The 27,975-nt window shown below is 53.3% G+C and overlaps 1 protein-coding gene across 24 annotated transcripts; it reads left to right on the forward strand.

Moving 5' to 3' along the window:
- Positions 1-300: 300 nt before the first annotated feature.
- ADAMTSL2 (ADAMTS like 2) lies at positions 301-27,964 on the forward strand. Of its 24 annotated transcripts, none has more exons than XM_075772144.1 (20): positions 301-443; positions 694-937; positions 1,951-2,062; positions 3,110-3,255; positions 3,903-3,978; positions 4,368-4,470; positions 6,185-6,330; positions 6,433-6,556; positions 7,509-7,589; positions 8,562-8,737; positions 9,703-10,042; positions 10,734-11,115; positions 15,984-16,087; positions 18,014-18,140; positions 20,288-20,501; positions 22,628-22,783; positions 23,991-24,161; positions 24,298-24,474; positions 25,618-25,762; positions 27,053-27,964. In XM_075772144.1, the coding sequence occupies exons 2-20, from the start codon at positions 768-770 to the stop codon at positions 27,169-27,171; spliced, it is 3,069 nt and encodes a 1,022-aa protein (XP_075628259.1). In that variant the 5' UTR covers positions 301-443; positions 694-767; the 3' UTR covers positions 27,172-27,964. The 24 variants fall into 24 exon arrangements, with proteins under 24 accessions (XP_075628259.1, XP_075628255.1, XP_075628258.1 ...); XM_075772140.1 differs by having other exon boundaries at positions 23,996-24,161; XM_075772143.1 differs by having other exon boundaries at positions 9,703-9,964; positions 23,996-24,161.
- The last annotated feature ends 11 nt before the right edge of the window (positions 27,965-27,975 follow it).

The raw sequence follows: 27,975 nt of genomic DNA on the forward strand, positions 1-27,975 counted from the left end.
GCTCTCCGGGGGGTGCCCGGGGGGCGGGGGGAGCCCGGCGCTGCGTGTGCCGGGCGGGCGGCGGCGGGGACGCATGCGTGCGGGCTCCCCCCGCCTGTGCCCCCCCGGCCTCGCCGCAGGAAACCGGCTGGCGGCCGCGGGCCGGCGCCGGGGGAGGCGAGGGGTTAACCGGGGTGGGGGCATCCCGGGCCGAGAGGTGTGAATTCCGCCCGCTCCCCCCCCCACCCCGCCGCTATAAGAGCGGCCGGCGCGGGCTGGGGGGAGCCACTGCGGCGGCTCCTCCTCGCTGGAAGCCCCGGCGCTTTTGGCTGCCCTTTGAAGTCGGAGAGGGAGAAGGAGGGAGGGAGCGTCTGGGGCCGCCGCCGCTGACTGCTGCTCCGCGCCGCCGCCGCCGCTACCGCCCGGCCCCGGAGCATCGCCCCGCCCGGCCCCGCCGCATCCAGGTACGGCCCGGGCCGGCCCCGCGGGGGTCGCGCCCCGCAGGACCCTTCCCCGCTCCCCGCTCCGCTGGGGGCCGAGCCCCGGCAGCGCTGCCCGGCGCGGATCTCCCGCCCGCCGCGGCTCCGGCATCGCCGTCCGGCCGCTGGCAGGGCTGCGGGCTGCGGCGGGGCTCCCTCCGGTACCGGCTCCGCGATGCTTGTCCGCGACATCCCTCCCCCCTCCTTTAATTTTTCCTTCTATTTAACCATGCAGCTCGGACCGACTCTAGGATAAACTCTGAGCGAGCTCTGTTATTGGCTTTGAGTCAGAAGTGTCTGGAAGCCTTAATGAAAACCAAGTGTAAGGCAAGTCTCAGCCACCTGTCCCTGGGATCCCCAGCCAAGCGCTCTGGGCTTCCATTAATCAATGGATCTGCCTCTTGGAAAGTGTCTCTTGCATGCTGGACCTCTACCCTGGGGCGATCGCAAAGCGGAGTTGGGGACCTGGAAGCCCTCTGGTAATTTCTCTAAGCCAGATAGCAAAGCCATGCTGGCATTGCCGGCAATTCTGCGTTTCCAAAACTGTTACAAAATCCCTTGCGAGAAGAAAAAGGGGTAGGAAAGAAGCTCTTTATGTTGCAGGTCTGCAGTCCTGCCCCCTCTCCCCAGGAGCAGCACCTCTCCCACCTCCCTACTTCCCAAAGATACTGTCTAGTTACTTTTCAAGGGAAATTAGCTTAGGGGAGAATATTTTTTTTTTCTTTTTCTTACAGACATGAGCTGCTTTGATTGCCTGGAAGCATGATTTCCTGAAACCTGCTCCTTTCTGGCTCTTGCAGTGAGGTTCACAATAAAATGTATTGTGGTTTTGAGCTGGGTTTTAATTAAGAAAATGCCAGTCTGGGTTACTCTCTTTCATGAGGCAGATGGAGAAGGAGATGAAAGGCTGACACTTGGGATACTTCATTTCTGCTCTGTAATTGTGGATGGTTTCTTTTCCATTAGAACAGGCTTCTTCCCTAGGAATCGGTGGGAATTAGAGTGGAACAAATGGAAAAAAGGAAAAATAATGGCTGTTAATTGCATTTATTTTTTCTATGAAGCCTTTCATCTCATTCTTCTAGGCGCATTTCTATAAATGGGGATATTAAGTGCACTGCTTTTATAGATCCAGGGACACTTCTTGTGACTCGCTGCCTCTTGTGCAACGCTTGCTTTGGTGTAAGCCACGCTCTCTTCCACAGGCTTGGAGCCTCAGCTTGCACTGGTGGTATCGAGTGCAGCCACTGGGAACCAGTACAAAGTTGTGGTTTGGAAGATAGCAACTGAGATGGGATGTGAACGTGTCCCGTGTTAATGCTTCCACTAATTAAATATAACTTCAGGATCAAGCCCTTGCAGTGGCTGGTGGTTGGTGGCACTTAGCTGACCGGGAATGCCGAAGAAGACGTGTGCTGTGTAACCCAGGCTGCAAAGCAGCCCCCGCTCTCAACGGGAGTTTTGCTTAGCACGGTGTGTGGTTGCTTTCTAGGATGAAGATATCTAAGTGGAGGTGGAGCAGCATCTCCATCAGTGCGCGATCCCAGCTGAGAGGCACCCTGGCTCTTCTTCTTGTGGGCAACGTTGCCTTTGTGATAGCTCAGGTAAGTGCGTCACCTCGCTGGGGGTTCTCTGGGCTTTAAAAGGGTGCGGTGTCTGGGATGGGTGACCCCTGGGAATCGCAGGACTGGCCTGCGCATGCATCAGGTCTCCAGCAAGCGTGAGGATGTATGACTTGGTTTAGCTCTCTAGTTTGGGCTTAACCTAAGTTGTACCTTCCATGGCTAAGAGTGTGTGCAGGTCACTTCTAGGGTTCCAAAAGGCCATACCCTGCTCTTGGGCGAGCACCGCTTTCTTGGTCCCTGCAGTGGTTGCAGCTGTCATTTACTTTGCATGGAATATTTTTATCCCTTTCCCAGTAAACACAATTAATCGAACTCCCCTAACCAGCAGGTGATTTGGGATGGAAAAATACAACGAGCAATAGCTGGGACCCCCCCGGATGCTCTGTGCCCCTTGTGAAGGGATGTGCGTGCCTCACCGAGTGCAGGCGTGTGGTGGTGATGCTGGTGGAGCGGCTCTTTTGCCCTCTGCGTGGTCACACCACTGCCTGCAGGGGCTGAGGGGTGGGAAGTGGGGATGTCAAGGACCATCCTGAAGTGACAAACCTGGTGGCTCTTGCAAAGAGAGCACATGGGCTCCTCCAGCCTGCTAGCATCCACTGGCATGCTCTCCTGCTGCAGAGTGGTTTTGCAAGGGTTTGCTTAAGCTTTCAGTGAAGCTTTTGGCTGCAACCAGCTCTTCAGCTCCCTGAATTCACTGTGTAGCAAGAGTCAGAGAGCACCAAAAGACTTGGAGAGTTTAGGGTTGTTTGGGAGCTCGGTTTTGCCAACTGAGTGAAACAATGAACACTTCCTTTCCCGAGGAATCCCAAATATTGCCATTTCATTCCAATTCGTAATGAAAGCACAATTGGAAAAACACAGGGTTTCTGGCAAGATGGAAGTCTCAGACTTGACCACAGATGGAGAAGGAAATGCCCTGTTTGCTCAGGGCAGGCTGGGCGAAGGATGCCTTCTGCCCACCCGTGCGGGCTCTGCGGTGTGGATGCTGACCACCGCTTCTCTCCCCTACCTGCCTGATGCTTCAAGCAGGACCTGGCGCAGACCTCCAACAGCCTGGAGGAGGGGGCAGACGTCACCGCGTACTGGTGGGGCGAGTGGACCAAGTGGACAGCGTGCACCAGGACCTGCGGAGGAGGCGTCAAGTCCCAGGAGAGGCACTGCCTGCGGCAGAGGTATGGTGCCTGCCTGCCAGGGTGTGGGGACCTCCAGCTTGCTGCTGGTGGTCCTGATCCAGAAGGTCATCGCTTGGTAGATAAGCACTGGTGAAAAGGTGTTGTCTGGCAAGCCCTGCTTGTGCAGAAGGTAAGTATGTCCTTGAGCAGGCTGCCATGAGGATGCTGTGTCCTAGGCATCCCTGCCAGGAGGACCAGCCAAGCTTCTCCTGTGCTGGCCCCGAGGTTTCTCCTGTGGACATCAGTGCAGATGGGCAGCAGACCTAGTGTAAGCCCATGCTCAAGGCTTCTGGGCACAGCAGCGAGGACACTGTGGTGCAGGGTTGGTTGGGGACCCACTGATACTGGCTGCTCTGTACATGGCTCTGCCCTCGCTGGGCTGTGTGGTTGCCAGATGGCACCTTGCAAACCTTGTCCCCAGGCTCTCGTCCCCATCATACCTCCTAGGATGCTGTAATAAGAATAGCTGATGCTGCAGGTAACAAAGCCGGAGAGACCTTTGCTGTAGACTCCGGTGGGACCATGATAGATCTCTCTGTGGCTCTGCTACATGGAGACCAATCTTACAGAAGCAGGGGAAAAATATATTTTAAAAAAGGGAAAAGAAAGGTTTCTGACCCCTGACTAACCATCGTTTCTTTATTCAGAAGAAAGTCAGTGAGTGGGCTGGCTAATAAAACTTGCACTGGAACATCCAAAAGATACCAGCTCTGCAAAGTACAAGTAAGGATATCCTTTTTCTCATCAGGAACACTCGATACAAAGTGTGGGGAGTCATGCTTGCTTAGTGCAACGGCATTTCTGTGCCCCTCAGAGGGGACACTGTTTGTCCTGTAGCAGACACCCTGTTGCCCCTCCAAGCAACTGGAGTTGCTTTCTTTGGTGCCCATCACCGTTGTGTCGGGGCTTTGAGCCTTTTGCCTTTGGGGGCCATAAAACTCAGTGGTGGTTCTTGCACCATCTCCTGGGGGGGTTTCCCCTGGCTGTCCCTGCAGTGGGAGGAGGAGAAGGATGGGGCAGGCAATGGAAACACTCCTTGCAGCCGGTCGAGGTGTGCCAGAAACCTTTCCCACATTTTGTTTTCATCAGGATATTAATGTATCCCATTCTAGGAGTGCCCTGCGAACGGAAGGAGCTTTCGAGAGGAGCAGTGTTCATCATTTAACTCCCATGTGTATAATGGCAGAACGTATCAATGGAAACCTTTATATCCTGGTAACAAGACATTCTTTGTGTGTTTCATAATGCTTAGCCAAAATGTTTTGATAGTTATGATGCTATAGCCTGCAGGAAGGCTCCTCCTCTGCTGTTTTAAAGTGATTTTTCAGAGACACAATCAGCTGTCTCCCAAGTTCAAAGGAGTGTTTTGCAGCTGCAGGGTAGCTTGGAAATAAAATAACATGAATTTATGGCTGTAGCCTGTGTTGGTCACAGCTCCCGAGGACCAGAGAGCTGAAAAGCTGGAGGAGGATGCAAGAGCATGGGGTGATGGACTGCGCTGGTAGGGAGAGTCCAGCTCACCCGAACAAGTGTTCTTTGAGCTGGGGCCGCTACTGGCCGCGTTGCGTTTCGGTGACATTTGCTCAGTCCCACGCCCTTCGTGTGCTCTGTCAGACGTCACCGAGATGCGGTCAGTCAGTTTGGTCATCTGGGGTGCGCGACACAGAACTGCAGAAATAACTTAGAAGTCAGAGACTGAGATTTTATTTCATTTTTAGGCACCTAACTCCCATCAAAATCAAGCATTAAACAAAAATCATGGTGAATTTTTAGACCTATTGGGAACCCAGGACCCTTCTCCTGAGGAGGGGACTCCTGAGTGCTGGTTCTTCAGATTCACAGTGCCCTTTGGGTGTCTAAAAATAGAGGTGGGATCTAATGCAACTCTCTTATTTTAGGGGTCTCTGTACATACCTAAGAACAAGTTTGCTTCATGGAATTACTTGTTGCCTCCTTTTTATGTGAAACAGGCCCGTGTCTCACCAGCCTTCTCGGCAGGGTCAGCGTGGTAGGACCTGACCCATGGCAGGCTGGTTAGCTGTAGCTACTTGGCGGCTCTTGGCCCTTTCCTATGGCAAGGCGACAGTTTCTTTAAACACATTTGCTCTTCAAGATGATTCACCAGAATAGTTACAGTGAATTGTTTTGTTTTTTAGCAGGCGTTCACGTGGCTCCTGGGGAAATTGCAGAATAATGTTTTGACATTGATGCTGTCTTGCTTGGGCACGCAGGCCAGTGGGTATATGACCGCTCACTAGTTGGTAGAGTTCAACACTTAGCATTGGGTTTCTGATGCAAATATGGATTTGTCATTTGCTTCCTGTGGTTATTACAAAATGTGGGACTGCTGTGCCAGTGGATGCAGCCAGCCAGTTGCCTGCAGAAAGCAAAGGGCGAATTAAGTCCAACTTGGGTGAATGTTTATGGAAAAGTTCTTATGTTTTAAGCTGCTATGGTTTTGTATAGTCTTACTTGTATATTGAATATAGTCTTACATGTATATGTATTTATAACAATATACCTATGTTAATTTAACTCATGTATTACATCTTGATATGCGAACACGCACATGTTTTTGTGTAATGTGTATGTAATCGCTGCTGCAAGTCCTTGCACGGAACAGTGGCTGCTGCTGCTTCTCCTGGGCCCATGCTGGTGGTCCTGCTAGCATCACTAGGTGCCTCTGTTCCTGGCAGCAGAGGGGACTGCCTGGCTGTGCAAAGGTTTGCAGCAGTGAGCTGTCATGCTCTCAGAAGTGCAATCTCCTGTCCAGCCTGAAATGCAGGAGATGGTAGCTTCTGAACTGCTGGCTGCTGTGCAATTGTGCTGTTGCTGCTGTTTAGCTTGGCAGAGATTCATTGACATTGGTAGGATGAAAGTTATTGTGTTTCTGCTGTTTTGAATATATCTTTATATCCTTTCCCCTTAGATGACTATGTTCACATTTCTAGCAAGCCCTGTGACCTCCATTGCACCACTGTGGATGGTCAGAGACAGTTAATGGTTCAGGCTCGGGATGGAACATCCTGCAAATACACTGATTTCCGAGGGGTTTGCGTGTCTGGAAAATGTGAGGTTGTTAAACATTATAGCAAAAATATTGTTAGTAGTATTCAGAAAATTACAATGGGTGCGACGTTTGCCTGACCCTCAATACTCTATTTGTGCATTTTTTAGCCGATTGGATGCGATGGCATTCTCTTTTCCACCCACACCTTGGATAAATGCGGAGTTTGCCAAGGAGATGGGAGCAGCTGCACTCATGTGACCGGCAGTTACCGGAAAGGAAATTCTCATCTTGGTAAGGCTTTTTGGGGAACCTCTTGCTTTATTTGTATCAGAGGACTATTTTTTTTTTAAATGCACTTATTTTTTGGTAAATTGCTTCTAGCTCTTACCAACTGCCCTGCTTCAGCAGTTCTGATGTGTTCTATGTGTGTTAACGTCACTTGTAAATTGTCGCTTGTAAATTTGGTTTTCTTTAAAGAAAACCAATAACTTTGCGTGGTGCTTGTCAGAAGCCTGAGGTCTCTGATGCTGGATGGTGCAAAAGGGTTATGCAAGTCTGGCATCTATTTTAATCTTATTTCTCATGACCCAGACTAGAAATAAATGATTTGTAATAACAGGAAGCTACGATATTTTGAAAGACCAGGATTTCCAAAATTAGTGTGATGTAAAGCAACAGGAACCCACTTCTCCTAAGTATAGCAATCTAACTCGGGCATAATGATTAATGCTTTCTGATGATCAGTTTAAGATGGAGCAAGCTGCAGGAACTTCAGTGGCCTTAGGAGGACTTGTCCCATCACTTAGCTAGGGCTAAGCAAAGGGGAGTTGGAGGAGAAACAAACTGTAACCTCTTGCTGGGGTTTTGGGAAGGCTGGCTACCGCAGGGTTCAATACTGAACCACAGGACAGGTTCTCTAGCTAGCAAAGCAGTCTTCGGATAGTTTTTCTTACACCAATTTTGATAAACGTGATATTTGTGCAGGTAAGGATTGCATCCTTTCTCCCCTTGGCTGTGCCTTTCCACCATAAACCAGGATGCAGAGTTCGCACGTTTTTCTGTTATTGATAAAGTCCTGTTTGCAGCCTAACACTCATCAACGTTAGCTTTGTTTAATCCATAACTCCTTGAAAAGTTTTGGATCAAGGCCAGTTTGCTTGCTGTATTGCAGTACTGACTACTGAGTGTTTTGTTCAGATTACTTGTTACAAAGTTCCTCTCGTTAATCTGTAGTTTCCCGTAGGCTATTCTCTGGTAACGCACATTCCTGCCGGAGCAAGGGATATCCAGATAGTAGAACGGAAAAAATCTGCAGATGTTCTGGGTGTGTATAACCTCTTGGTACTTCCCTACAATGCATGCCTAAACTAGCGAATGCTTTTCCCGATGTGAATATGAATGTAGTTTTATTGCAGACATGAGCTAAACCCACAGTCAATGTAAATCACGACCGTGTTGTCTCAGCCAGTGCACTTCTCCTTGTTGTGGTCTGAGCACCTGGGCTGTATATATCAACATTTTGATTTAACGCAGAAACTGTTGGTCAATATTATTGCTACTTCAGTGTTGTATGAGAAATACACTGGTGCCAGATCACAGATAGCCTGGTGACTTCACCTCTCTTGTGACTTCCCCTTGATGTTCTCCTCCTGCTTGGGGAATGTGCAATGGCCACATGACAACAGCACCGAGGGGATGTGACCTACACGTTGCCTTGCTGAAGTGTTGGTGACCACACCGTCCATCTCACGATGGAGATGGCAGAGATGCTCAGGAGGAGTGTGGAAAAATCTGGACTAGCCCAGGAGAGCCACAGTTGCTACCCTGAAGCTGTGCTGCCTCAGAGGCTCGTGGCCATGTGCAGGAAGGCTGGAATGAAAAAGGCTTGATTTGGTACAGTTCCTGGGCTAGCTCTGGATGAGCTGTCTTGGGCCACTGCTGGGTCAAGTGGCATCCGCTGCTGTTGTTGGCCATCTGACAGCCTGCTCGTTGTCTGCAGAGCTGTGACTATTGAATGTTCATGCTACGCTAGTGCCAAAAGGGTGAGAGGAGCCATGGACTAGTGTAAGCCACGTACCCAGGAGTTCGCAATGTAGAGGGACACGTGGCCCAGAACTCTGGGCACGTATCTTGCATGATACGTGTTGGAAATAGGTGAGACGTGTTGTAGTGTAGGACAAACACTTGTTTCATTACTGTGACACTCATAACTTTATCCCCTGAATGAACAAGTGGCAATATTGCATACCTCTGCTCTTACGTGTGATGGCACTGGTTTTTTCTCTCTCGTTTGAAGCTGTGGCTGATGAAGCTGGGTACTATTTCTTCAATGGGAACTACAAAGTTGACAGTCCGAAGAACTTCAACATTGCAGGCACGGTGTTCAAGTACCGCAGGCCCATGGATGTTTATGAGACCGGCATAGAGTATATTGTTGCACAAGGACCGACAAATCAAGGGTTGAATATAATGGTGCGCTTTGACTTTTCAGGTTTGCAAGGCTGGGGGTGATGCGGAAGGGAAAATCTCTGTTGGACTGAGGAAGGGGTGGGTGTGGAAGCAAAGTCCTGGCGTGGTTTCCCAGCTTTCCTGGGCAGTTTGAGGAGGAGAGTGGGAGCAGCGACTGTGCCCAATTCCTTGCACGAATCTATTTTATTTGCGTCAGTGCTCTCAGATGCAGGCAGAACTGAGAAGAATGAACATGGGCTTGGTAACCCCTCTCTCTGCAGGGAGAAGATGCCTCAGGCACTGCGGGGACATTTCTCTTCTAGCTCTTGGCATTTTTATCCAAGTTACCTGGCAGGAAAAGTAAAAATAAGAAATTGCTTTCAAGAAAGATTTGGGGTTTAAGTTTTGTGCACTTCTGTAAGCTGACTATTTAAAACCAGGCATATGAAGAAAAGTCATTTAATTTTTCATCTGGGCAGCCAGCCAGGGCCCAACTCCTGCCATCTTCCACATAGCCACAGGCTTCTCTGGAAGGGGAAGAGATGACTCCTTGGGTGCTTATAAAGCACTGGACCAGTAAAAGATGTTGTAGTGATCAGCTGTGAGTCCCCATCCCCAGTGGGGATGTAGTAGGTGAAGGGGTGTGTGTATATGCTCCTTATTGGCCATAAAGCCACAAAAAATGGGTTTGCAAGTGATGGGAGAGCCACTTCAGAAGTTCCTGACCGAGTGTCTGGTTGCTCAGCAGCAGAGGAGGGAGTGTGACCTGCTGCTCCCAGTCCCTGCGCTGGGGCTAATCCCCAGGGCAGTGCTGCCAAATAACCCTTGGAGAATTGTGCTGGGCTCCAGTTGTAAGAAGTTGGCAATACAATGAAAGCAGATTGGAGATAGCAAAGTAGATGCTCACCAGCTGTCAAGTCCAAGATGAATCACAAGCTTTGTGTGCCATATACTCACTGCACCCGCTAATAATTTAATTTGTTTGCTAGGTCTGGAATCAAAATGGCAAGAGTCCGTCCATCACATTTGAATACACCCTCCTGAGGAAGCCACACTCAAACCTGCAGCCCATCTACTACACCTTCTCTGAGTCAGATAGCGAAGAAAGCAGAGAGTTTGATGGAGATGTGCCATTGGGTTTTATCCAGCACAATGCAACCTATTTTGGGAAAATCTCCAGGGAAAGGATAGACTTGGAGAACCAGGTGTTTGGAAGGCAGGACACGGAGGAAGATTTAAACTTGAGCAAAGGTCAGGAAACCAATGAGGTCTATGAAAGAGCAGAAACAATTGACTGTGAGCCAAAACTGAAGGGCAAACAACCCCAAGGTAAGGAGGAGACTTGGGCCTCACTGTTCTGCTTCTCAGAGCTCTTGTTGAGAAACGCTCTGTTTCTACCTCTGGTGATTCTGCTGGTTTGTTTTTTGGAAACCTCGGAAAGTTCTTTAAAACATCTCTGCTCACAAATCCTCTTTGCCCTTCAGGTTCTGGTTTCTGGTGGGTGGGGTGGCTGTGGGTAAGGTCTCACTGCTGATGCCCTGCCATGCTTTGCCTCATGCCAACGACAGGAGGGAGCCCTGGGTGCACAGAGATCCCTGTCACAACATCCTCCGTCACCTCCCACCTCTGCCCACCCCCAGCAACCTCCTTGCCACTCCAGTCCCTTGGGCATCCCACCACCAAACTGCCTTGAATGCTTTCCCAGCATGGCTGCATGGGCTCTGGGGCCAGGAGGGCATCTTCCTTTCTGACCTCTGCTATTGCTTGGGGCAGTGCTGGCAGGTGCTGAGCTCTCCTCTGGCCGTGCGATAGCAGAGTGAGACCCACAGAGCTGCACACACTTCCCAAAGGAGTACAGCCCCATGAGATTCCCCCTTCCCAAGACCCCAACTCCTGCCTCGAACCTCCCGTGGCTGCTCAGGCTCTGGCGTGCCCCCGCTGCTCTGGGCTGCTTTCGCCTCCCCGCCTGAATGCATTTTGTGGTTGTCACTGTTGTTTCCCCCTGTTGGCTCCAATCTAGATTCAAACGTAACCAGGTCTACTTACCAGACAGACCGTGACGACAGAGACTTCAACCCCAGGTTCACCTCCAGGGAATTCCTTTCGGAGAACGCCATCACGGACAAGCTGCTGGACAAGACCTCAGACTCCAAGGAGCTGGTGCTCAACATGACCATGAACAGCATCTTTGCCCAGGGAGACCAAATCAACTCTGTGGGGTCACACATTGACAGCCTCTATGTTGACTATGAGGACACCGATGGCGTTGTGACCTACACCATTAATAGCACCTACATGGAGCTGAGCAATGGCAAAGCCATCAACACGTCTGCAGAGACGCCGTTTCCAAATGCCACTGTCACCATAACCAGCCCTCAAGGGAACAGAACCCACAAAGCAAGGTAGGAGACATGTCTTTAACCATAGTCAATCCTATTTGTTGCTGTTCTTGACTCATAATAGCCCCGTACTCAATGCAGACCCCATTGCCTGGTTTCTATCTGCTTTGGAAGTCAGCAGGTAAGTGGGAGTAGGGTGATGTATGCGAAAGCTTTCTGTCGGGGCTTAATTTGGAAGGAAGGGCCAGAGGTTTGGGAGCAGAAAGTCAAGAGAGTATTTAAGCGACAGGAAAACTCACCGCCCTCCTGTGGCGGGGTGTTGGCAAGTCCATGCTGATGGCTGCCAGCTTGTGCATTGCTCTCTGCCTGTCATAGCTCCTTATCAGAGCCGTGACCCCAAAGAAGCCTCTTCTCTTGATGCCCTGCTCTGATTCCCCAGGCCCCTTTCTCTGAGTTTTGATGCAGCAGAAGTTGGTCCTGGACCCTTTTTACCCACCCTGTTGACTGCCACCCACGATCCTCCCCATTTGTGTTGGCAGGAACGTGCTTCCAGCAGCTCCCAGGCATGGCCCTGGCTGCTTAACTACTGCTGGAGAGGCAGAGCAGGACAGCGGGAGCTCTTCTGTAGGGCCTGCAGACATAGCCTGGGTTTGCTACCTCGAGGGATGCAGAAGCAGTGCAATTAGTCTCTACTTTGACAAGAATTTCAAAAGCTCTCCAGTGGCAGCTCATTGATTGATATTAGGGCTGTCACTTCAGGATTCCTTGAATGGCTGGTTTCTAAAATGTAGTGGGAAGGTAAAAAAAGCTGAATCTATCTTTAGCAGCAGAATTCATCCAGGCAAGGATGGGCTGGCTGAAAGGGAGTCTCAGGATAGTACTTGTCCACAACAGCCTGTCTCTAGGGTCTGTTGGAGTGTACTGGGGCTCTCTGGGGAGCAGCCACAAGTTCAAGCAATCTGTGGATAGCTGGGGCTGAAATCAGGGTCTTGGGAGTCATCCAGCTGTGGATTTGGGTCCTGCTGTGCACCCCCATGGCTTGTTTGGGGCCCACAGCACCCAAGCCTTCCCTGTGGGTCTCCTCCTGGCTCTGCTGCTCTGACTTTTCTGTCTCCCAGTCTTCCCATCAGTAAAACACGGGCTATGATGCTGAGCTTCAGAAGATGTAAAGCACTGAGCAGATGCTCTCTAGTTGTAGTTACTGTATTTACCCAGAACTTAAACTAGCTTATGCTAAAGCAACTTATGCTAAAGAAAATGTCCATACAGCCAAATGTATCAACAAACTCGTTCATGATAAGAGCATTAAAACATTGCCAAGGGCTCGAGTCTATCATCTCTTCTCGTGGCTTGGCTTGGAAACTGCCTTCAGCTCCCAAAGCCGGCATTTCACCAGCACTCGTAGGTGAGGGGGGTGCCATCAGCTCCCCTGCCTTGCTGGGCCGTGAGGCCGCATCCAGCTGGGGCTGTAGCCTGGGCTGGGAGATGCTCAGCTCCTCCCTGGCTGTGGCAGGCTGGGCTCAAGGGGCTGCGGAGGGTGGCTGCAAGGCCCGTGGAGGCAGCTGGGGGGCAGCTGGGGTGCAGGAACGGGCTGCTTGGAGACATGTCATTTTATTAAAAAATACTGTGGGGCAGAAGGCAACAAAACAACCTGCACCTCATCTCAAGAGGCTTCACCCACCGTAGGGAGGCGTTGCTCTCCCCTGGCAGTTCAGAAAGTCCCGTAATGTCATCGACAACAGGAGCATCTGGGTGTGTAGGCACTTGTGGAGGAGGGAGAGACAGGCATGGTTGCAGGCTCAGGGTCCGGCTGTTGTGCCACCACCGCAGGGATGGGCAATCCTCGCTTCCCGGGACCGCGGCAGAAGGGACTGTGTTGGGACAGCCTGCTTGTGCCCGGGCCTTTATCCCTTCCCCCAACTTTTTATTTGTCACTTCAAGCCCGGTTGCAATCGCAATGGTAGTCACTAACCTGTATCTCCTGCGTGGGAATGCTGGACGAGGAGCCCCAGCCCTGCGCAGAGGCCAGGGTGAAAGCTCCTGCTGGCACCCAACACAGCAGGATAAAGCCCATACGGACAGCGGGATGTGCTTTTGGGTTTGGCATGTCAAGGGTGGGGTGCTGGAGCGTGAGCCATGGGGAGAGCTTTGGGGATTGGACTTCTTCCTCCAGGAGGAAGGGCAGGGGAGGGGACAGCCAGGAGCTCCACTGAAGGAAATGGTGATGGGGCAGAAGGGAACACCCCCCGCCCTGGGCGTGGGGCGGGGTGGGGGATCCCCGTCCCTGGAGGCGGGTGAAACTGGACTGTGCAAGGTCCTGTGGGACCCAGTCTCTTATCTGGGTCAGCCCAGTTCTGGGTGGGAGCTTGGCCTTCAGACCTCCCGTATCATTCCTGGGCTCGGTTTGGGAGGGAAGGTGGCTTTTTGCTCACTTTATTCCCTGCCAATGAACCAGCAAGGGAGGGTCATCTCTCTGCAGCCTGTGACCAGCCAGTCTGTACGTGCAGGATAGTGTTGGTTGGAGGTAGGGTATTTTATTTCTTTCAAAACTGTTGTAGTTCGTAGCGTGGCTGGAGCTATCTGGTTATAGGAGCACCTCGCACCAGTCTGGCGTGTTATTTTTCCTCGCTGGGAACAAGCCCCACTGGCGCGGGAATGGGCGGGTGGCTCTTGTGCCGTGGTAGGGATGCAGTGCTGCTTTTCCTCTCCTGGAGCACTTCAGGTCTTTCTGCAGCATGCCAGGGCAGATCCAGGCACTCTCGGTCCTTCATCCTGTGCCCATGCTGCGGTGCACAGCCAGGGCTGATCCTGCAACAGGAGCCATGAGTTTCCCCCTTTGCTTAAAAATAAAAACTGAAATAAAACACAGAAATGTGAGCCCAGGGCCTCTGGACGTCGACCTGTGGTGTTTGTGTGCGCTTGTTAGGATTATTCTTCTGCTATGGGGCTGTTCTGGGAAGACGGGCAGCCCCGACCTCGGCTGGGGGTGAGGGGCTGGTGCTGATTTTTGGTGCAGTTGCTTGAAGAGCAGAAGCAAAGTGCAGGCAGAGAGGAAAATACTTGACTTTTATAATAAAGCTCCTAATAGAGAAAAAGAGGAAAAACCCACCAGCTTTCTAGGACAATGTGCTGCTGTTTGCATTTAGAGGAGAACAAAATGACAGTTTTGTCCTTGCTTGAAATGGTGAGAGCGCTAAACACTGCCCTATGACCAAACTTCTGATTTGTCTGGAAAGAACTTGTCCCTGCGACCTTGTTACACATAGAAGAAGCTCTTTATTTAGGATCACATACATTAAAGGGACACTGTTGAAAAATTTTCTGTCCTCAGTTGTAGTATAAATCTTATTTTGAAGCTTATTTTCTCATTTCAAGGGAGAAGAGTCCTGGTCACAGGGTAACTTGGTGGGGTTTTGGTTGGGTTGTTTTTTTTTCTTTTTGTGTCTCCAAGAGCAAGGTATAGACCGGAGGATCTAGGTAGTACCCTGTTTTCCAGGCAAATTAAAGTACAAAACCCAGATTTTGACTATGGTTTAATGGGTCTTGCTGAAAACTGTCATCTTGTGAGCCCTCTCCTGGCTGGGTGACAGCAGGCAGCACACCAGCGGCAGCCGGGATCAGGGGCTGATGCGGGTCCCCAGGCAGAGCTATTTGGGCAAGATAAAGCACTATTTATAGGGAGCAGAGATTGTTATTTTCCTGCAAAAAATAGTCGCATTCATTTCGGTTCCATTTCAAACGCAGGAAGCGACCATTTGCCAAACTGACAGAGCAAAATCAACAGGGAAAATGAGATTGTTGTTGTTTTTAATCCTTCTGGAGGCTCAGTGCTGGCGGTGGAAGGAGGGTGGGTCTGAAAGGAAACGGCTGGATTCTCAACAGTGTCCTTTTAAAGGTTGATTTGGTAGACTGGACCTCAACTTTTTCTTACGAACAACTAAATAAGGCAATTTCAGAGCTTCTGCTGCCTAGAAATCATACAAGCTGCATATCTCGCCAGGCCAGAGACAACTGGATGTCAGGATACAACCTTGTACGCTATTTCAGTGTAGCCGTTTCAAGGGTTTGAACAACGGTATGAGAACAGAATTGAAGCCTTTTGTTGTAAAGGTGCAGTATCCCTGATGTGTTACAACCTTACAGCACGTAGGATGCACTGAACTGGGAGAAGCTGTTATTCTTGCTTTGACAAATGCTTTTTCGTACACCAGGCTGACTCCGTTACTCCTTTACCAATGGCATTATATGTTTGAGCACAGCGTGGATATGAGAGATGCAAATTACCGATCTAAAATAAACCCAAGTAAACCAAACCAAGAGTGGCAAAAGCAGCGGGTAGGCAAATGGCATGCCTTGGTGTTTAGAAGCAGAGCGTGCTCTGAGAAGCAAGCTTATAAAGTCCTGTGCCACGTGTAGGCTCTCGGAAGGAGTGAGCTGCTGAGATTTGAGCAGCTGAAAGCTCCGCTGCGTTGAGCAGCGCGAGTCGGCACGCCCGGCCCTGGAGACGCAGGGGAGGAGATACTGCACCTTTAGTCGCTGTATGCCGAGGGCCAGGTGTATTTGAGCAGAAAATGCAAACTTTGTTAAATTCTGAACTGTTTCTACTTGTGGGTATTTTTATCCCATTCTCTCTATTTCTAGACAGTGGAAGCTCTGCCTCTAACCGGGCTGGGGATTCTACTTGGGGCTCAGGACAGGTATGTTGTGAAACAAACCAAACCGATTAAAACAAACAAACAAACCCCAAAAAATCAGAAAAACCAAACCCAACCGCCAAACAAAGCAAATCCCCTCCCAAACCCGAACCCAACCGAACTGCAGCCTGCTGGCAGATGTGTGTGTCTGACGTGGCCTATCACCGCTCGCCTTGTAAATGCCTTTTTTTGTTTTGTTTTGTTTTTTGTTTTTTTGTTTTGTTTGCTTATCGCTAGAAACAGATTGAAGTTGTTAAGAAAGGGCCAAGGTGTGAGTGCTGCTGACATGTACAGGTGGAAGCTTTCCTCCCATGAACCCTGCAGCTCTACATGTACCACAGGTAGTTATAAGAAGCAGCCAAATTCTGCACAACCGCTGAAATCACCTGGTGTGTGAGTCACTTTTATGTCTGTTAGGGATGGGAAGGACCTGGTGATGTGTAGGGGATCTCGTGATCTCTGGAGCTGGTTTAGCCCAACCCCAAATCTGCTCCACCGGGTGCAAACACGGGGAGAGGAGCCGGGGTGCAAGGCGTGCAAAGCCCTCCAACCTTGCGGGTGCATCAGGGGCTGGGTGCTGGTGCCCAGCGTGTCCGTCATCCTGCAGAACATCCTCTCTTCGGGGAGCTCTGAAGGTCGCCTTTGCTCCCCAGCCCAGCGGGGACACGCTGGAGCTCGGCAGGATCCCCAAACCTGTGCTGAGTCTCAGCATATTGTCTCCTTTTTTTTTTCTTCTTTTTTTTTTTTTTTTTCCTCTCCTTCCTTCCCTTTTTGACTGTTCAGAGGGGTTTGAAAAGCTCAGCTGCTTCCCCACAGAGTGAAATTTTGAAGATTGTTCAGCTCTGGCATGAAACAAAATAGCATTTGGCATTTTGATTTTGTTTTGTTTCTCCCACTCCTTCTACCCTGGAGCCTGATCTTGGCTGTGAGGGTGTAAATCTGGAACAGAGATGTAGATGCCAGGGATATCAAAAATGAGCCTGTATTCTTTTTTCCCCCCCAAAAAAGCTTCAAGCCACCTGATCTCTCTCCTCGGTTAGGGGTCCGGGGCCCTGGGAGCCCATCAGTGTGCTGAAGCACGCGTGCGGGTCCTGTGCTCGCCTGCGCCGCTTCCCAGCAGCCTGAAATAATCCAGATCCTGCAGTGCTTCTGCAATTAGAAGGAAAAAAAGGGGGAGAGAGGCGATTGTAATCTAAGGGACATCTCTTAAGAGAGCAAATGCAAGGATTTTATTTTTTAAGCATTTGTTCTTGTCCAGCAGACACGTGCCCACAGCGTGCCGGCAGCAGGAGCTTCGCAAGCCATCCCTTTCCCCGGGATCTTGTCGGCTGTGTGTTCTGGGACATTTTTGACTTCTTTGATCCCCTCTGAACAAATTTTCCCCTTGACGGGGCCAGGTTGCTCTGCCCCGGTTTGCAGCTAGCAGGGAGAGGTTTTACTTAAATTTCTCCTTTCTTACTGCCTTTTCTTAATGACATATCGCAGAGAAGCAATACCATGTCAAGAGCTGTAGATCTTTTTTTTTTTTTTTTCTTTTTTTATAAAAGTTTCATGTAAACCATATGTTCCCGAGAGCTGCAACTCTTGTTACCTGTAGCCAGAGCAGCCTCCTGGTCCGCAGCCAGGTCCCAGAAAGGGCTCCACAAGATTTACTCTGGCACCGCAGGCTGCGGGGGAACAGGTCTCGCTCTGACGACACTGGCTGCCTGCGCTTTCGGTGGGGAGCAGGAGGGGCAGGTGCCTCCTTGCAAAGCCCCCGGGAGCCCTTCCTTGGCCCGGAGCGCTGGGGGCACCTGGGGGGCACCTGGGCACAAAGGGGGTGTAATGCATATAGAGACTGGGTGGATGGCGTGGGTTGGGGACCGGTTTCTGTCACCTCCACCCACCGACCCGGCAGGGTGGGAGCTGATGGCTGCGAGGCGGAGGGAGCTGCTGAGCAGACTCCGTGCCCCGCGCGTTTGCTATAAAACCGTGTTAGTCATATATTGATCTTGGTGGCGAGCCCTGGCAGGGGTGGCTGTGCCTGCCTTTGGAGCTGGCCAAACTCAACCGCGCTGCCCATGTTGGCTGGGTGGCCGCCACGGTCCTCCCCTCCCGGCAGCATCCACCCTGTGGGCCAGAGAGTCCGGCTTGCTGCTTTCCACCGGGAGGAAGTTTTGGAAAATGCAGCTCAAAAAAAAAAAAAAAAAAAAAAAAAAAAAAAAGAGTTTGGCTGTCAAAATCACCAAGCGTCCTCTGTTGTGTGTATGTATTCTCTTTGAAACTAGGAGTGATGTCCACATATGCTATGTGTGTTCGCTATGATGGGATCGAAGTGGATGATACGTACTGTGATGCCATGACCCGTCCCGAGCCCGTCCATGAGTTCTGTGCTGGGAGAGAGTGCCAGCCAAGGTACCGCCTCGACAGGGCGCTCCTGGGGGGCTCCGCGCTTCCTCTGCCCTGGATGTGTTTGGGGGAGGGGGTCGGTGTGGATGTGGGGGGGGGAGCAGCAGGAATGGCCCGTAGCAACCCCATCCCTCCTCCCCCAGTTACGTCTGCCTGGGCTGCACCGGGACTCGGCAAGACGTTCCTCCTGAGTGCTTTAGCTCGAGCTGCTGGATTAAAACTTCCATAAATCCTGGCAGAGTTTACATCTGCAGCTCTCATCAAGCCCAGCTTCTAACAACACAGGCAGCGTCCTGCCCTGGCCAGCGCGTGGAGGAACGTGTGTGAATTGGGTGGAGGGGCTGGGCTTGCAAACTGTGTCATGGATCCGTCCCTCTGGTCCCTTCAGCATCCTAAACGTCGCTGAGGTTTGCTTGTGTCAGGGCAAGAGCTGGTGCGGAGGGGAACCTGTGCTGGCAGTCCTTCAGATTTCCCTTCTGATGCAGCTCTTTAGCCCAAAAGCGTGACTGCAGTCCCGAGCCGGGCTGCACGGCTCGGGGCACCTCCGCCGCTGGTTTGTAACACGGGCCGTGCGTGGTGGAAGGTTTGCAAGTAGCAGCAGTTACGGGCAGGACAGACCGGCGTCTGTCAAAGGGAGGAGGACTGTGGTGGTGTCAGACTACGGACAGGGCAAAGGGCGATGTAAAGCTGTCTGGTGCGTGCCCTGGACCGGTGTCACTTGTGAACAGTGCAAAGCTCGAGTGGTGCCAGGGACCACGTATGGCTCCTGGTCCTTGGCGAGTGCTTGCTTTCATCTCGGGCGATTGCGGAGGAGGATGGGGGAGGAAAGCACGTGCCCTGTGCAATGTAAGATCTCATTTAATCTTTCATGTTAAGGTTGAAAGCCAGGGCAGGCGGCAATTGAGGCAAGAAAAGTGTGGGGAGGTGGATGGTGCTGCTGAGAACATACCTGCGCTGCAGACACCGTGGGGACTTTAATGTCTATTTGCATTAACTTTGTAATTTTTTAGTGCAGGCACTAGGGCTCTTTTCATGCTTAGATTATCCCACTGGTCTTTTATAAACCCGCCCCTCCTTGTAGTTGTGCTGTTCCAGCTCCATGGGCTTGCACTGTAAGAGAGGAGAGCTACTCTGTGATTTACCAGTGATTGCAGACTGGCGGTGGGTAAACCAAGGAGCCGCCGGGAACTCCCAACGGGGCAGCCGGGCGCGTTCGCTAGCACTCAGGCAGATGGGATGCTGCTTGGGCTGGCAATGCTTTTCCAACAGAAAGCGCCAAGAGAATTTCGCCTGATCTGGACGGGAAAGACCTTGGTTTCGTCTTCCTTCTGAATTTAGGTGACACCTCTAAATGTGTGACATCTCTCTACGGCTGGTTGTTGTGCCTGGAGCCCTGTGCGGGGGACGTGGCTCTCCTGCTCAGAGCGCGGCAGCAGCGGGTGGTCCCGGGGGATGCACGGGGCAAGCCCTGTGTCCAGAGGAGCTGTGGATTCTGATCCATTTAGATTTTTACATTTTTTTAGATATTCTTTAATTCAGAATTGCTGTAACGTTACTGTGTTGTAAAAGTCTTGACTCTTTATGTCTTTTCCCTTGGTTTGCAAGCTGCTCCCCTCTTGTAACGTCAGGACGGTAGTGGCAGGGGACAGTAAGGGGCAGGCAGTGTCTCGGAGCAGACCCCAGCTTTTCCAGCCCATCTCGTGAGGTTAGCAGAGTTAGACCGACAGTGGTACATGAACGTCTGTCCCACCGGAGCGCAGACAGCTTTGTGTGACGTTATTGTTGGGATTTGCAGGGTGATGGATGGTTGTGTCCTCTCCGTCCTTTAGCTGGATGGGTGAAAAAGAGGGGTCAAATGTGGGCACTGCACGTGACAGCCCGCTCGGCAGCGAGCGCACCGGTCCGTGCTGGCACCTCCTTCCTCTTGGCAATCTGGGTTTAGCATCTGCCGCTGCTCAGGTGTGCTGGGTGAAGCCACCGTACGTTAATACATCCCATCCCATGGCAAAACCTCTCGCACGCTGGCAGCTTGACTGCAGCTCATTCCTAGCACAGCCGTCTCCCTCCATCCAAGAGAAGACAGGGTTTTCCCGTGGGATGCTCTGGCCCCGGTCCAGCCATGCCTGGCATGACGGCCTCTCTTGCCTCCGCAGGTGGGAGACGAGCAGCTGGAGCGAGTGCTCCCGCACTTGCGGGGAGGGCTACCAGTTCCGCATCGTCCGCTGCTGGAAGATGATCTCTCCGGGATTCGACAGCTCCGTCTACAGTGACCTCTGCGAGTCCGCTGACATCACCCGGCCGGACGAGCGCAAGGTCTGCAAGAACCCAGCCTGCGGGCCCCAGTGGGAGATGTCGGAGTGGTCCGAGGTGAGTCCCTGCGGCCGCTGGCCTGGCAGCGCTGAGGGCGAGCACAAGTGCCTGCGCTTCCCTGTTCCTCTTCCGACCGAAACTCATTCCTGCCCATCAGGGACTCTGCCTTTTTGGATGCTGGCTGCACTCGTTGCACGTGGACCAACGTGCACTAGTAATTATTTTTTCCCCTAAAACGAAGCCTTGGGTCCCCTCCAGGATGGGAGGCTACAGCCATCGGTCACTCATGGGGTCTTTGAGCACACGCCAGGTGCTGGCATTGCCCGCTGAGATGGGGCGGGAGCCTGTGGCTCAGATCCTCCCACCACTATTTGCTCGGCAGCCTCTTTGCCCCACGGTACGAGGCGGCAGGGAGGAGATGCCACCTCACACGTGAATTACGTTCCCATAGGCTTCCCTTCCTCACCTCCAGTTTCACCGCCCCACGTGTAGAATTAAACCTTTTCCTAGCTGTGCCTTAAGCAGATCCCTAAAGCGGCTGGAAGGTGGTTTGGGGCGGTGCAGCGCTGCTCTTGCTTTAGCGCATCGGTTTGCTTGGGAAAGCCTGTGAAAGGATTTATGCCCTTGAATTAATTTCCAGGCACGGCCAGCGCTCAGCGTGTCACTTCCAAACATAAACCCTGGGAAATGACCAAATCAGCGCCGCTCCCTCGAGGAGCCGGGGCCGGTCGCCAAGCTCGGGCGGCTTGGGAGCCAGTCCCTTGGCTGCCACGGCTCTTGTGCTCTGTGGACGCTCGTGGTGCAGGCAGGGGCACCCAGCCCGGCTCGCAGCGAACGTATACAGCGCACGGAGGGGTGCAAGTATTCCGCCCTGCGTTGCTAGGAAACAGCCCTGCCTCTTCAATGTCTTCTGGAAGCGGGCGTGCATGAGGAGAGCGAGATTTTGGGTCTGTGTCTGTCTCCGAGCTCGCCCAGGGTGCCACCGCCAGCCCCCCGCGATGGTGACGGCTGCGTGTGGACCGTGGCATTTGTGCCCTGGAGCCCGCGTGCTCGGTGGCCATCTGCAAAGGAGCAAATGTTGTTCCTGCTCCCAAATCAACCCCACGCCTCTTCCAAGCAAGAGCAGCCTGAGCTCTGAGCCAAGCCGTGCGAACCTGCCCCACGGTTTACACCACGAGGGATCAGACTCCTCATCCTGGGAGGCTCCCAAAATGCTTCTTGGTCATAATTTAAATGTCTCTTTTCCTCTTCAAGCTGGGGTGAGTCTTTTCCCTCGAGCCTGTGGAGGAGCTGGTGTGTTCCCTGGTGCTGCAGGATGTTTTGACTTTCCCAGCCGGGTGGAGAGGAGCTCCCAGTGCACGTGCCGGCGCATTATTTTGACTGGCGTAGCAAACCAGAGTGGCTTATTTTACAGAAATCTGTATTCTCCTCCAGCATGTGGCAGGGACAGATTGCCTGAGACAGTCCTGGAGTAGTTTGTTCTTAGCCAGCAGCAAAGCTAATCTCATTTGGATCCCATCTGAAGCAGGGTGCCAAGTTGGCTGGGGAAATAGGCATTAAAAAAAAGCACATTTCGGGGATCTGAGGATTAGCATATCAGCGCGGTGCGTCTGAGCGCTGTGCTGTTGACACTTTTCCCTGCTTTACGTTATGCATGGAGCAAATGTGTGTATGTGAGACTGTAGTAACTCAAATCCAGTTCTAAATAATGTCACGGGGCTGCGCGGTGCCAAATTTATCCGCAGCATAAAATCTCAGTTGTGCAGTTTGGGGAAAACCTTCTCCAAAGAGGTGGAGAGGAGCTGGCTGTTCCTGGGAAGGAGGCGAGGGAGATCTCACCCTGGCTCTAAGTGACAGCTAGAACTTTTCCGCTCTGATCAGGCATTTTTGGTGCCTTGGGTTTTCACCCTCTGGCATCACCCGGCAGAGAGTTTGCACAGCACCCGGGCAGGATACAGCCCTCCTTGCACCTTAACCTGCCTGCTGAAGCTGTTGAGGGGTTTTGGGGAAGAGAGGCAGCTTTGCTACAGATTATTTTACAGTCACCTATGCATTGTCAGTGTGTGTTTTTAGCGTTTCATGTTAAAAATGTTAAAAAAACCCAAACCAGAAAGCAGCTCCCAGTTCCATCGCAGCGGGAGCCCCTGCTGACGCTGTCCCCCTTGTCCCCCCCCCCCCGGCAGTGCTCAGCCCGCTGCGGAGAGCGGAGCGTGGTGACACGGGACATCCGCTGCTCGGAGGACGAGAAGCTGTGCGACGCCAGCGCCCGGCCCCTGGCCGAGAAGAACTGCACGGGGCCGCCCTGCGACCGGCAGTGGACCGTCTCCGACTGGGGACCGGTGAGACCCCGGGGTGGCCAGCCGAGTGGCCGTCACGACCCCTTGCAGCTGGCCCTGCTTGCAGGGTTGCTTGTGGCTCCGGCGCTGGGAGTTTTGGGATGGGATTCATCCTCCCCGGCAGCTCCCAGCTCCGACAGACCTGCAGGCAACCCGCACGCAGAGCCGACCTCCAAACGATTACCGAATCGCTTTGGCTCTCCTAGTCCCCGTGTCACCTCGCGTCTCTGTCTCGTCACCAGGACTTGCCCACCGCCCTGGGCCACCCTGACCGAGCACCCCGGCTCTGTGCCCGTGGCAGCGCTGGGGTTTGGTGGTGGTTGGGAGCACTGAGTCCTCCTCTCCACAAAGCTCCTCCTTGCGCGGGGCAGGGATGAGCTGCCGGATGGGCTCCAGCACTGGGGGTGATCCAGCATCCCGGGGGTCCCACGGCAGATCCTCCCCTGCAGGGGATGGGGTGTGGGAGGGGTTAAACCCTGAGAGATCTGGCTCAGGGCCTTGGTGGGTGTTAAAATCCCCTTTTCTGTCTGCTGCACAGCATAGCTTGTGAATGCTGATGCTCCATGCCCAGAAAATGAACCTTTTCCTTCCCCCCCCATTTTCTTCCCTTTTCTCCCCCCCCCCTTTTGCCTTCCTGCACAATTCTGCTACAGAGACCCCCTCCATCCCAAGCTATTTATACTCAGGTTTTGATACACTAGCATCAGCTAAAAATAAGTCGTTTCCATGGCAGCAGCAGCGCTGTGCAACACCGTTGGAGCGGCCGCAAAAGAGCCGGGGAGCCCTCGCTGCCTCCACCGGCGCTCGGGGCACTGCCCGGCCCTTGGCAGCCAGAGGGGGAATATTTGCAGCCGCTTGCTTGGTCCCCTTTGCCTTGACGTCTTCGAGAGCCACCCCAGGGTTCCCTGCTTGTGGTGCTTCCCCTCCTGCCTGGCCTGAGGAGATGCTGAGTTTTGCTCAGCACCAGCAGGATGGGGCTGTGGAGTGGGTTGGCTGTGGCAGGGCTGCCCAGGGGAGGATTTGCTGAGCTTCCCTGCAGCTCTTTTGAGCTGAGCCCGAATGGTCCCTCTGCGATTTAGGGGAGGTGGGGCTGGGGAGGCAGCTGAGCCTCACGAAGGCATCTCGGTCCCCGTCACGGGGACGGGGGCGGGGATGGAGCCATGTTGCCTTCCCCACCGCTGACCGCCCGCCGTGCCCGGTGCGGTTTCAGTGCAGCGGCGGCTGCGGACAGGGCAGGATGATCCGGCACGTGTACTGCAAAACCAGCGACGGGCGAGTGGTGCCGGAGTCGCAGTGCAACCTGGAGACGAAGCCGCTGGCCATCCATCCCTGCGGGGACAAGAACTGCCCCTCGCACTGGCTGGCACAGGACTGGGAGCGGGTAAGTGCAGCCCCCCCGGGCTGGGGGAGGCTTGGAGCGAGAGCTTGGTTTTGGGGTGCGATGGAGGAGGGCTGCCCTGCAGTGGGGCTGGAGCAGGGGGCGCAGGTCTCAGCCGGCCCCGCGTTTGCCCCCGCAGTGCAATACCACGTGCGGCCGGGGCGTGAAGAAGAGGATCGTGCTCTGCCTGGAGATCGTCAACGGCAAGATCAAGACCCGCAATCCCGCCGACTGCGACGTCACCAAGAAGCCGGTGGAGGAGACGACGTGCTTCGAGCGGCCGTGCTTCAAGTGGTACACGACCCCCTGGTCGGAGGTGAGCGGGGAGGGAGCTGAGGGCAGCTTGGGGGATCTGGGGGAGGGAGATGAGGAGGAAAATACCCTTCCTGCAACGTGCACTTGCCTTGAGCGTGTGGTACCCCGTCCCCTCGTACCAAGGGCCACACCACCTGCAAAATAACCCAAGGAGATGGGTGAAGCTCTGCAGGACGCAGCCCCCGACGGGGGGCCCTTTCGCTGCACTGGCAGCTCGGGGCAGAGAGCCTGCCCTGCCACGGTGCACTCGGGGCTGACTGCTCAGGGAGAACAGGAATGAGAGGAGGTGCTTGGGGTCAGCTTTGGCTTTTTTTCTTTCTCTCTCTTTTTTTTTTTTTTTTTTTTTTCCTTTCTTCACCCCTTACCCTGCAGGTGCTGGGGGGATGAGCATGGAGCCCTCGGGATGCAGGGCTTGGGGATGCAGTTTGCCCCAGCACCCCGCATGGCCTGCAAAGGCAGCCAGGGTTTGGCGGCCGTGGGGATGAGCCCAGCGAGCGTGGGCGAGGAGCTGCGAAGGGCTGCGGCCGGCTCCCTACAAGCCCTCCCTGACGCAGCCCTCCTCGTCCTTGCTCCAGGCGCCTCGTCTGGTTTAGTCTTGCAAACCGTCGCTGCAGCCTGTAATTAGCCAAAGCAGCGCTGCTGCAATGCCAGCCTGACGAGGCGTCCAAAGGGCAGCGGGCAGCGAGCTGGGCCCGGAGCGGCTCTGCAAACTCACAGTGCGATGCTCAGAGACACCGTCTCCACGGCCCCATGCCCGTGGTGCTGGTGGGGGGTCCTGTGGCCTCACGGGGAGGGTGCACCCACCATGGTGGTGCCGAGCAGCAGATGGACCGGGCCAGCTCGACCGTGGCCCTGCGCGAAGGGCAGCAGGAGGAGGGGGCATGGCAGTGCTGGGGCACGGCAGCGCGTCCGTGTGTTCCTGGGCAGAACCTGCTGCAGGCGGCTGATGGTGCTGGCGGGAAAGATGGAGCAAGAGGCCGGTGGTGCGGGGCTGAGGTGTGATCTTCAGCCAGGGGAAGGGAGAGTTCACCCCCTGCCCTGACATCTCCAGCGAGCACAGTGTTTGTAGCAGGTCCTGGCTTAGCACAGACCCCCGTGATGGCGGGGTCTCACCTCACCCCCTCTCTCTCTCTCTCTTCCCCAGTGCACAAAAACCTGCGGCATCGGCGTGAGGATGCGGGACGTGAAGTGCTACCAAGGGAAGGACATCGTCCGGGGCTGCGACCCGCTGGTGAAGCCGGTGGGCAAACAGACCTGCGACCTGCAGCCCTGCCCCACGGAGCCCCCAGGTGAGCCCCACTGCTGGCAGCACCCCCCAGCCTTGATTTTCCACCGACCCCCCTGACAGCATTGCCCAGCATCTTGGCTTCCACCAACCCCAATTTGATAGCCATCCCAGGGAGGCTGAAGAGGGCACAGCTCTCCCTCTGTGGCCAAGCAAGGGGGCACCGTGCGCTGGCTATTTCTGGAGGTAACCCCATTAAATTAAGGGGAGAGTTCAAAAGAAGCATCCTCTGACCTTACGATAAAAGGGAGATTTGGAGAGCTGATGCGGTTGCTGCTTCTGTGTGATTCCAGCTAATGTCTAGGAAGTTTCGTCTGTGCCATTATTTTAATGATTTTTGGTCTCCAAATGTCCTGCGGGATTTGTAACTATCTCGTTATCTGACTCGTCTGCTGGCTCAAAGGCCCTGTGATCTTTAGTGAACACGCGGTTCTAATTCTTTAATAGGATTTGGGAATAAGGACAGTGTGGGAGAAAAGCATGGAAATGGGAGACAGTTTTGGGGCTGGCTCCTGGCTCGGCCCCGGCCCTGCTGTGTGCTGTTGGGTGGGTGCTGTTGGGTGGGTGCTGTGGGTGGGTGCTGTTGGGTGGCCACTCCTGTGGGGTCCAGGATGTGGCCCTGCACTTGCCAGGTTCCTTGTGGCCCCCTTGCAGCACGCTGCCTGCCCTAGGAGCAGCCTGGTTTCATGCATCCTATGGATTTTAGTGAAATAGATATATATATAAAATTGTAAATCCTATGGGTCTGAAGCAAAATACTGCTCTGAAAGGAGCTGCGAGAGGGTTGAAGCGGTCTCTGGCCACCTCCCTGTCTCCACCAGCTGACTTGCCCCGCACTCCTGCTGTACCACTGCGGGGTTCCCGTTCCCTTTCTCACCCAGCCTCTCTGGGCAGGAATTGTGAGGGTGTTGGGGTCACCCTGGGGGCCACCCGGTGCCAGGCTCCCTTGGTGGCTCCAGCAACCCCCGGGCAGCTCCGTCTCACAGGGAACAGCTTGAGCTTCAGGGCTGGGACCAAATGAGAGTCCCCGAGCCAGGCCAGGTGTGATGGAACGGGTCAGCCTTCTCGTGCCTTTGCTTAGCTTGACGATGGTATTTATGGAGGAGCTCCACGGTGTTTTCCAGGGGATGCTCTGCCGGGTATCAGGGAGGTGGCAGATGTAGCCGGGGTGATTTGTTGCACAACCCATGGTGTTTAGGGCAGGCTGTGCGTGGCGGGGGGCAGACGCGCTCCTGAACTTGCAATGGTTTATTTTTCTTTTCCGTATCGGTGCCTTTTGCCTTCTTTCCCGCAGACGACAGCTGCCAGGACCAGGCAGGAACCAACTGCGCTTTGGCCATCAAAGTCAACCTGTGCAGCCACTGGTACTACAGCAAAGCCTGCTGCCGCTCCTGCCGCGCACCCCACTCCTAGTGCCCGGCAGCACCCAGCACCCAGCGCACGCTGCGGCCCAGCACCCCTGGGCTGCACCTCCCTTAGCAAGGGCTCCATATGCCATTTAGTAAGTGCTACACATCCCACAGGCTGGTGTTAAGGATGCTTTTGGGGTTTTTTTTTTTGTTTGTTTCCCACCGATGCAGAACTACTACCCTTGTCCCTCTCCCTTGTAGAGGAACGGTGCCGGCACGGCTCGGTTGCAAAGCCGTTACCGCTGTACATTGGTAGCCCCCGTTATCAGCGCTGTACATAAAGTCGTGTATATTTGATTCCCCCGAACTGCAGACACGTGCCCGTGTTTCACAAGGTCTTGTTCTTTGGTTTCTTTCCTCTGTGCAAGTTTGGGGTTGACGATGGGAAGGTGTGAACTCTGTGAAGTGCAAGTTCCCCTTCGCAAAGGGGGTTAGTGCCTCTCGCCTAAATTATCCCCGAGACCTGCGCACTCTCGTTAGCTGCATTTAACATGGTGGGAAGCTGGTTTTTGTTTGCTAAATGAACTCAAGCCCAAGCCCTTTTTTTGTAATATGTAGGTGTATACTTTTTCAGAGAATTTTATCTTATAATCAAATGTTAGTTCCATAGTCCTTACAACCCCCCCCCGTAATGCTGACATATTGTATATAATATGGAAACATAACTGCACTTTATATCACAAAAAAGACGTGCTCTTTTTTAATATATTTGTTTACAGACAGTGAACTTTATCCATATAATCATTAATTTGTACTCATATGTATATTTTAATAAAGTTGTCATATTTATGGTGGTATCTTGTTTTAT

Source organism: Balearica regulorum, chromosome 20, assembly GCF_011004875.1.
Source record: "Balearica regulorum gibbericeps isolate bBalReg1 chromosome 20, bBalReg1.pri, whole genome shotgun sequence".
NCBI classification, from domain to species: Eukaryota; Metazoa; Chordata; class Aves; order Gruiformes; family Gruidae; genus Balearica; species Balearica regulorum.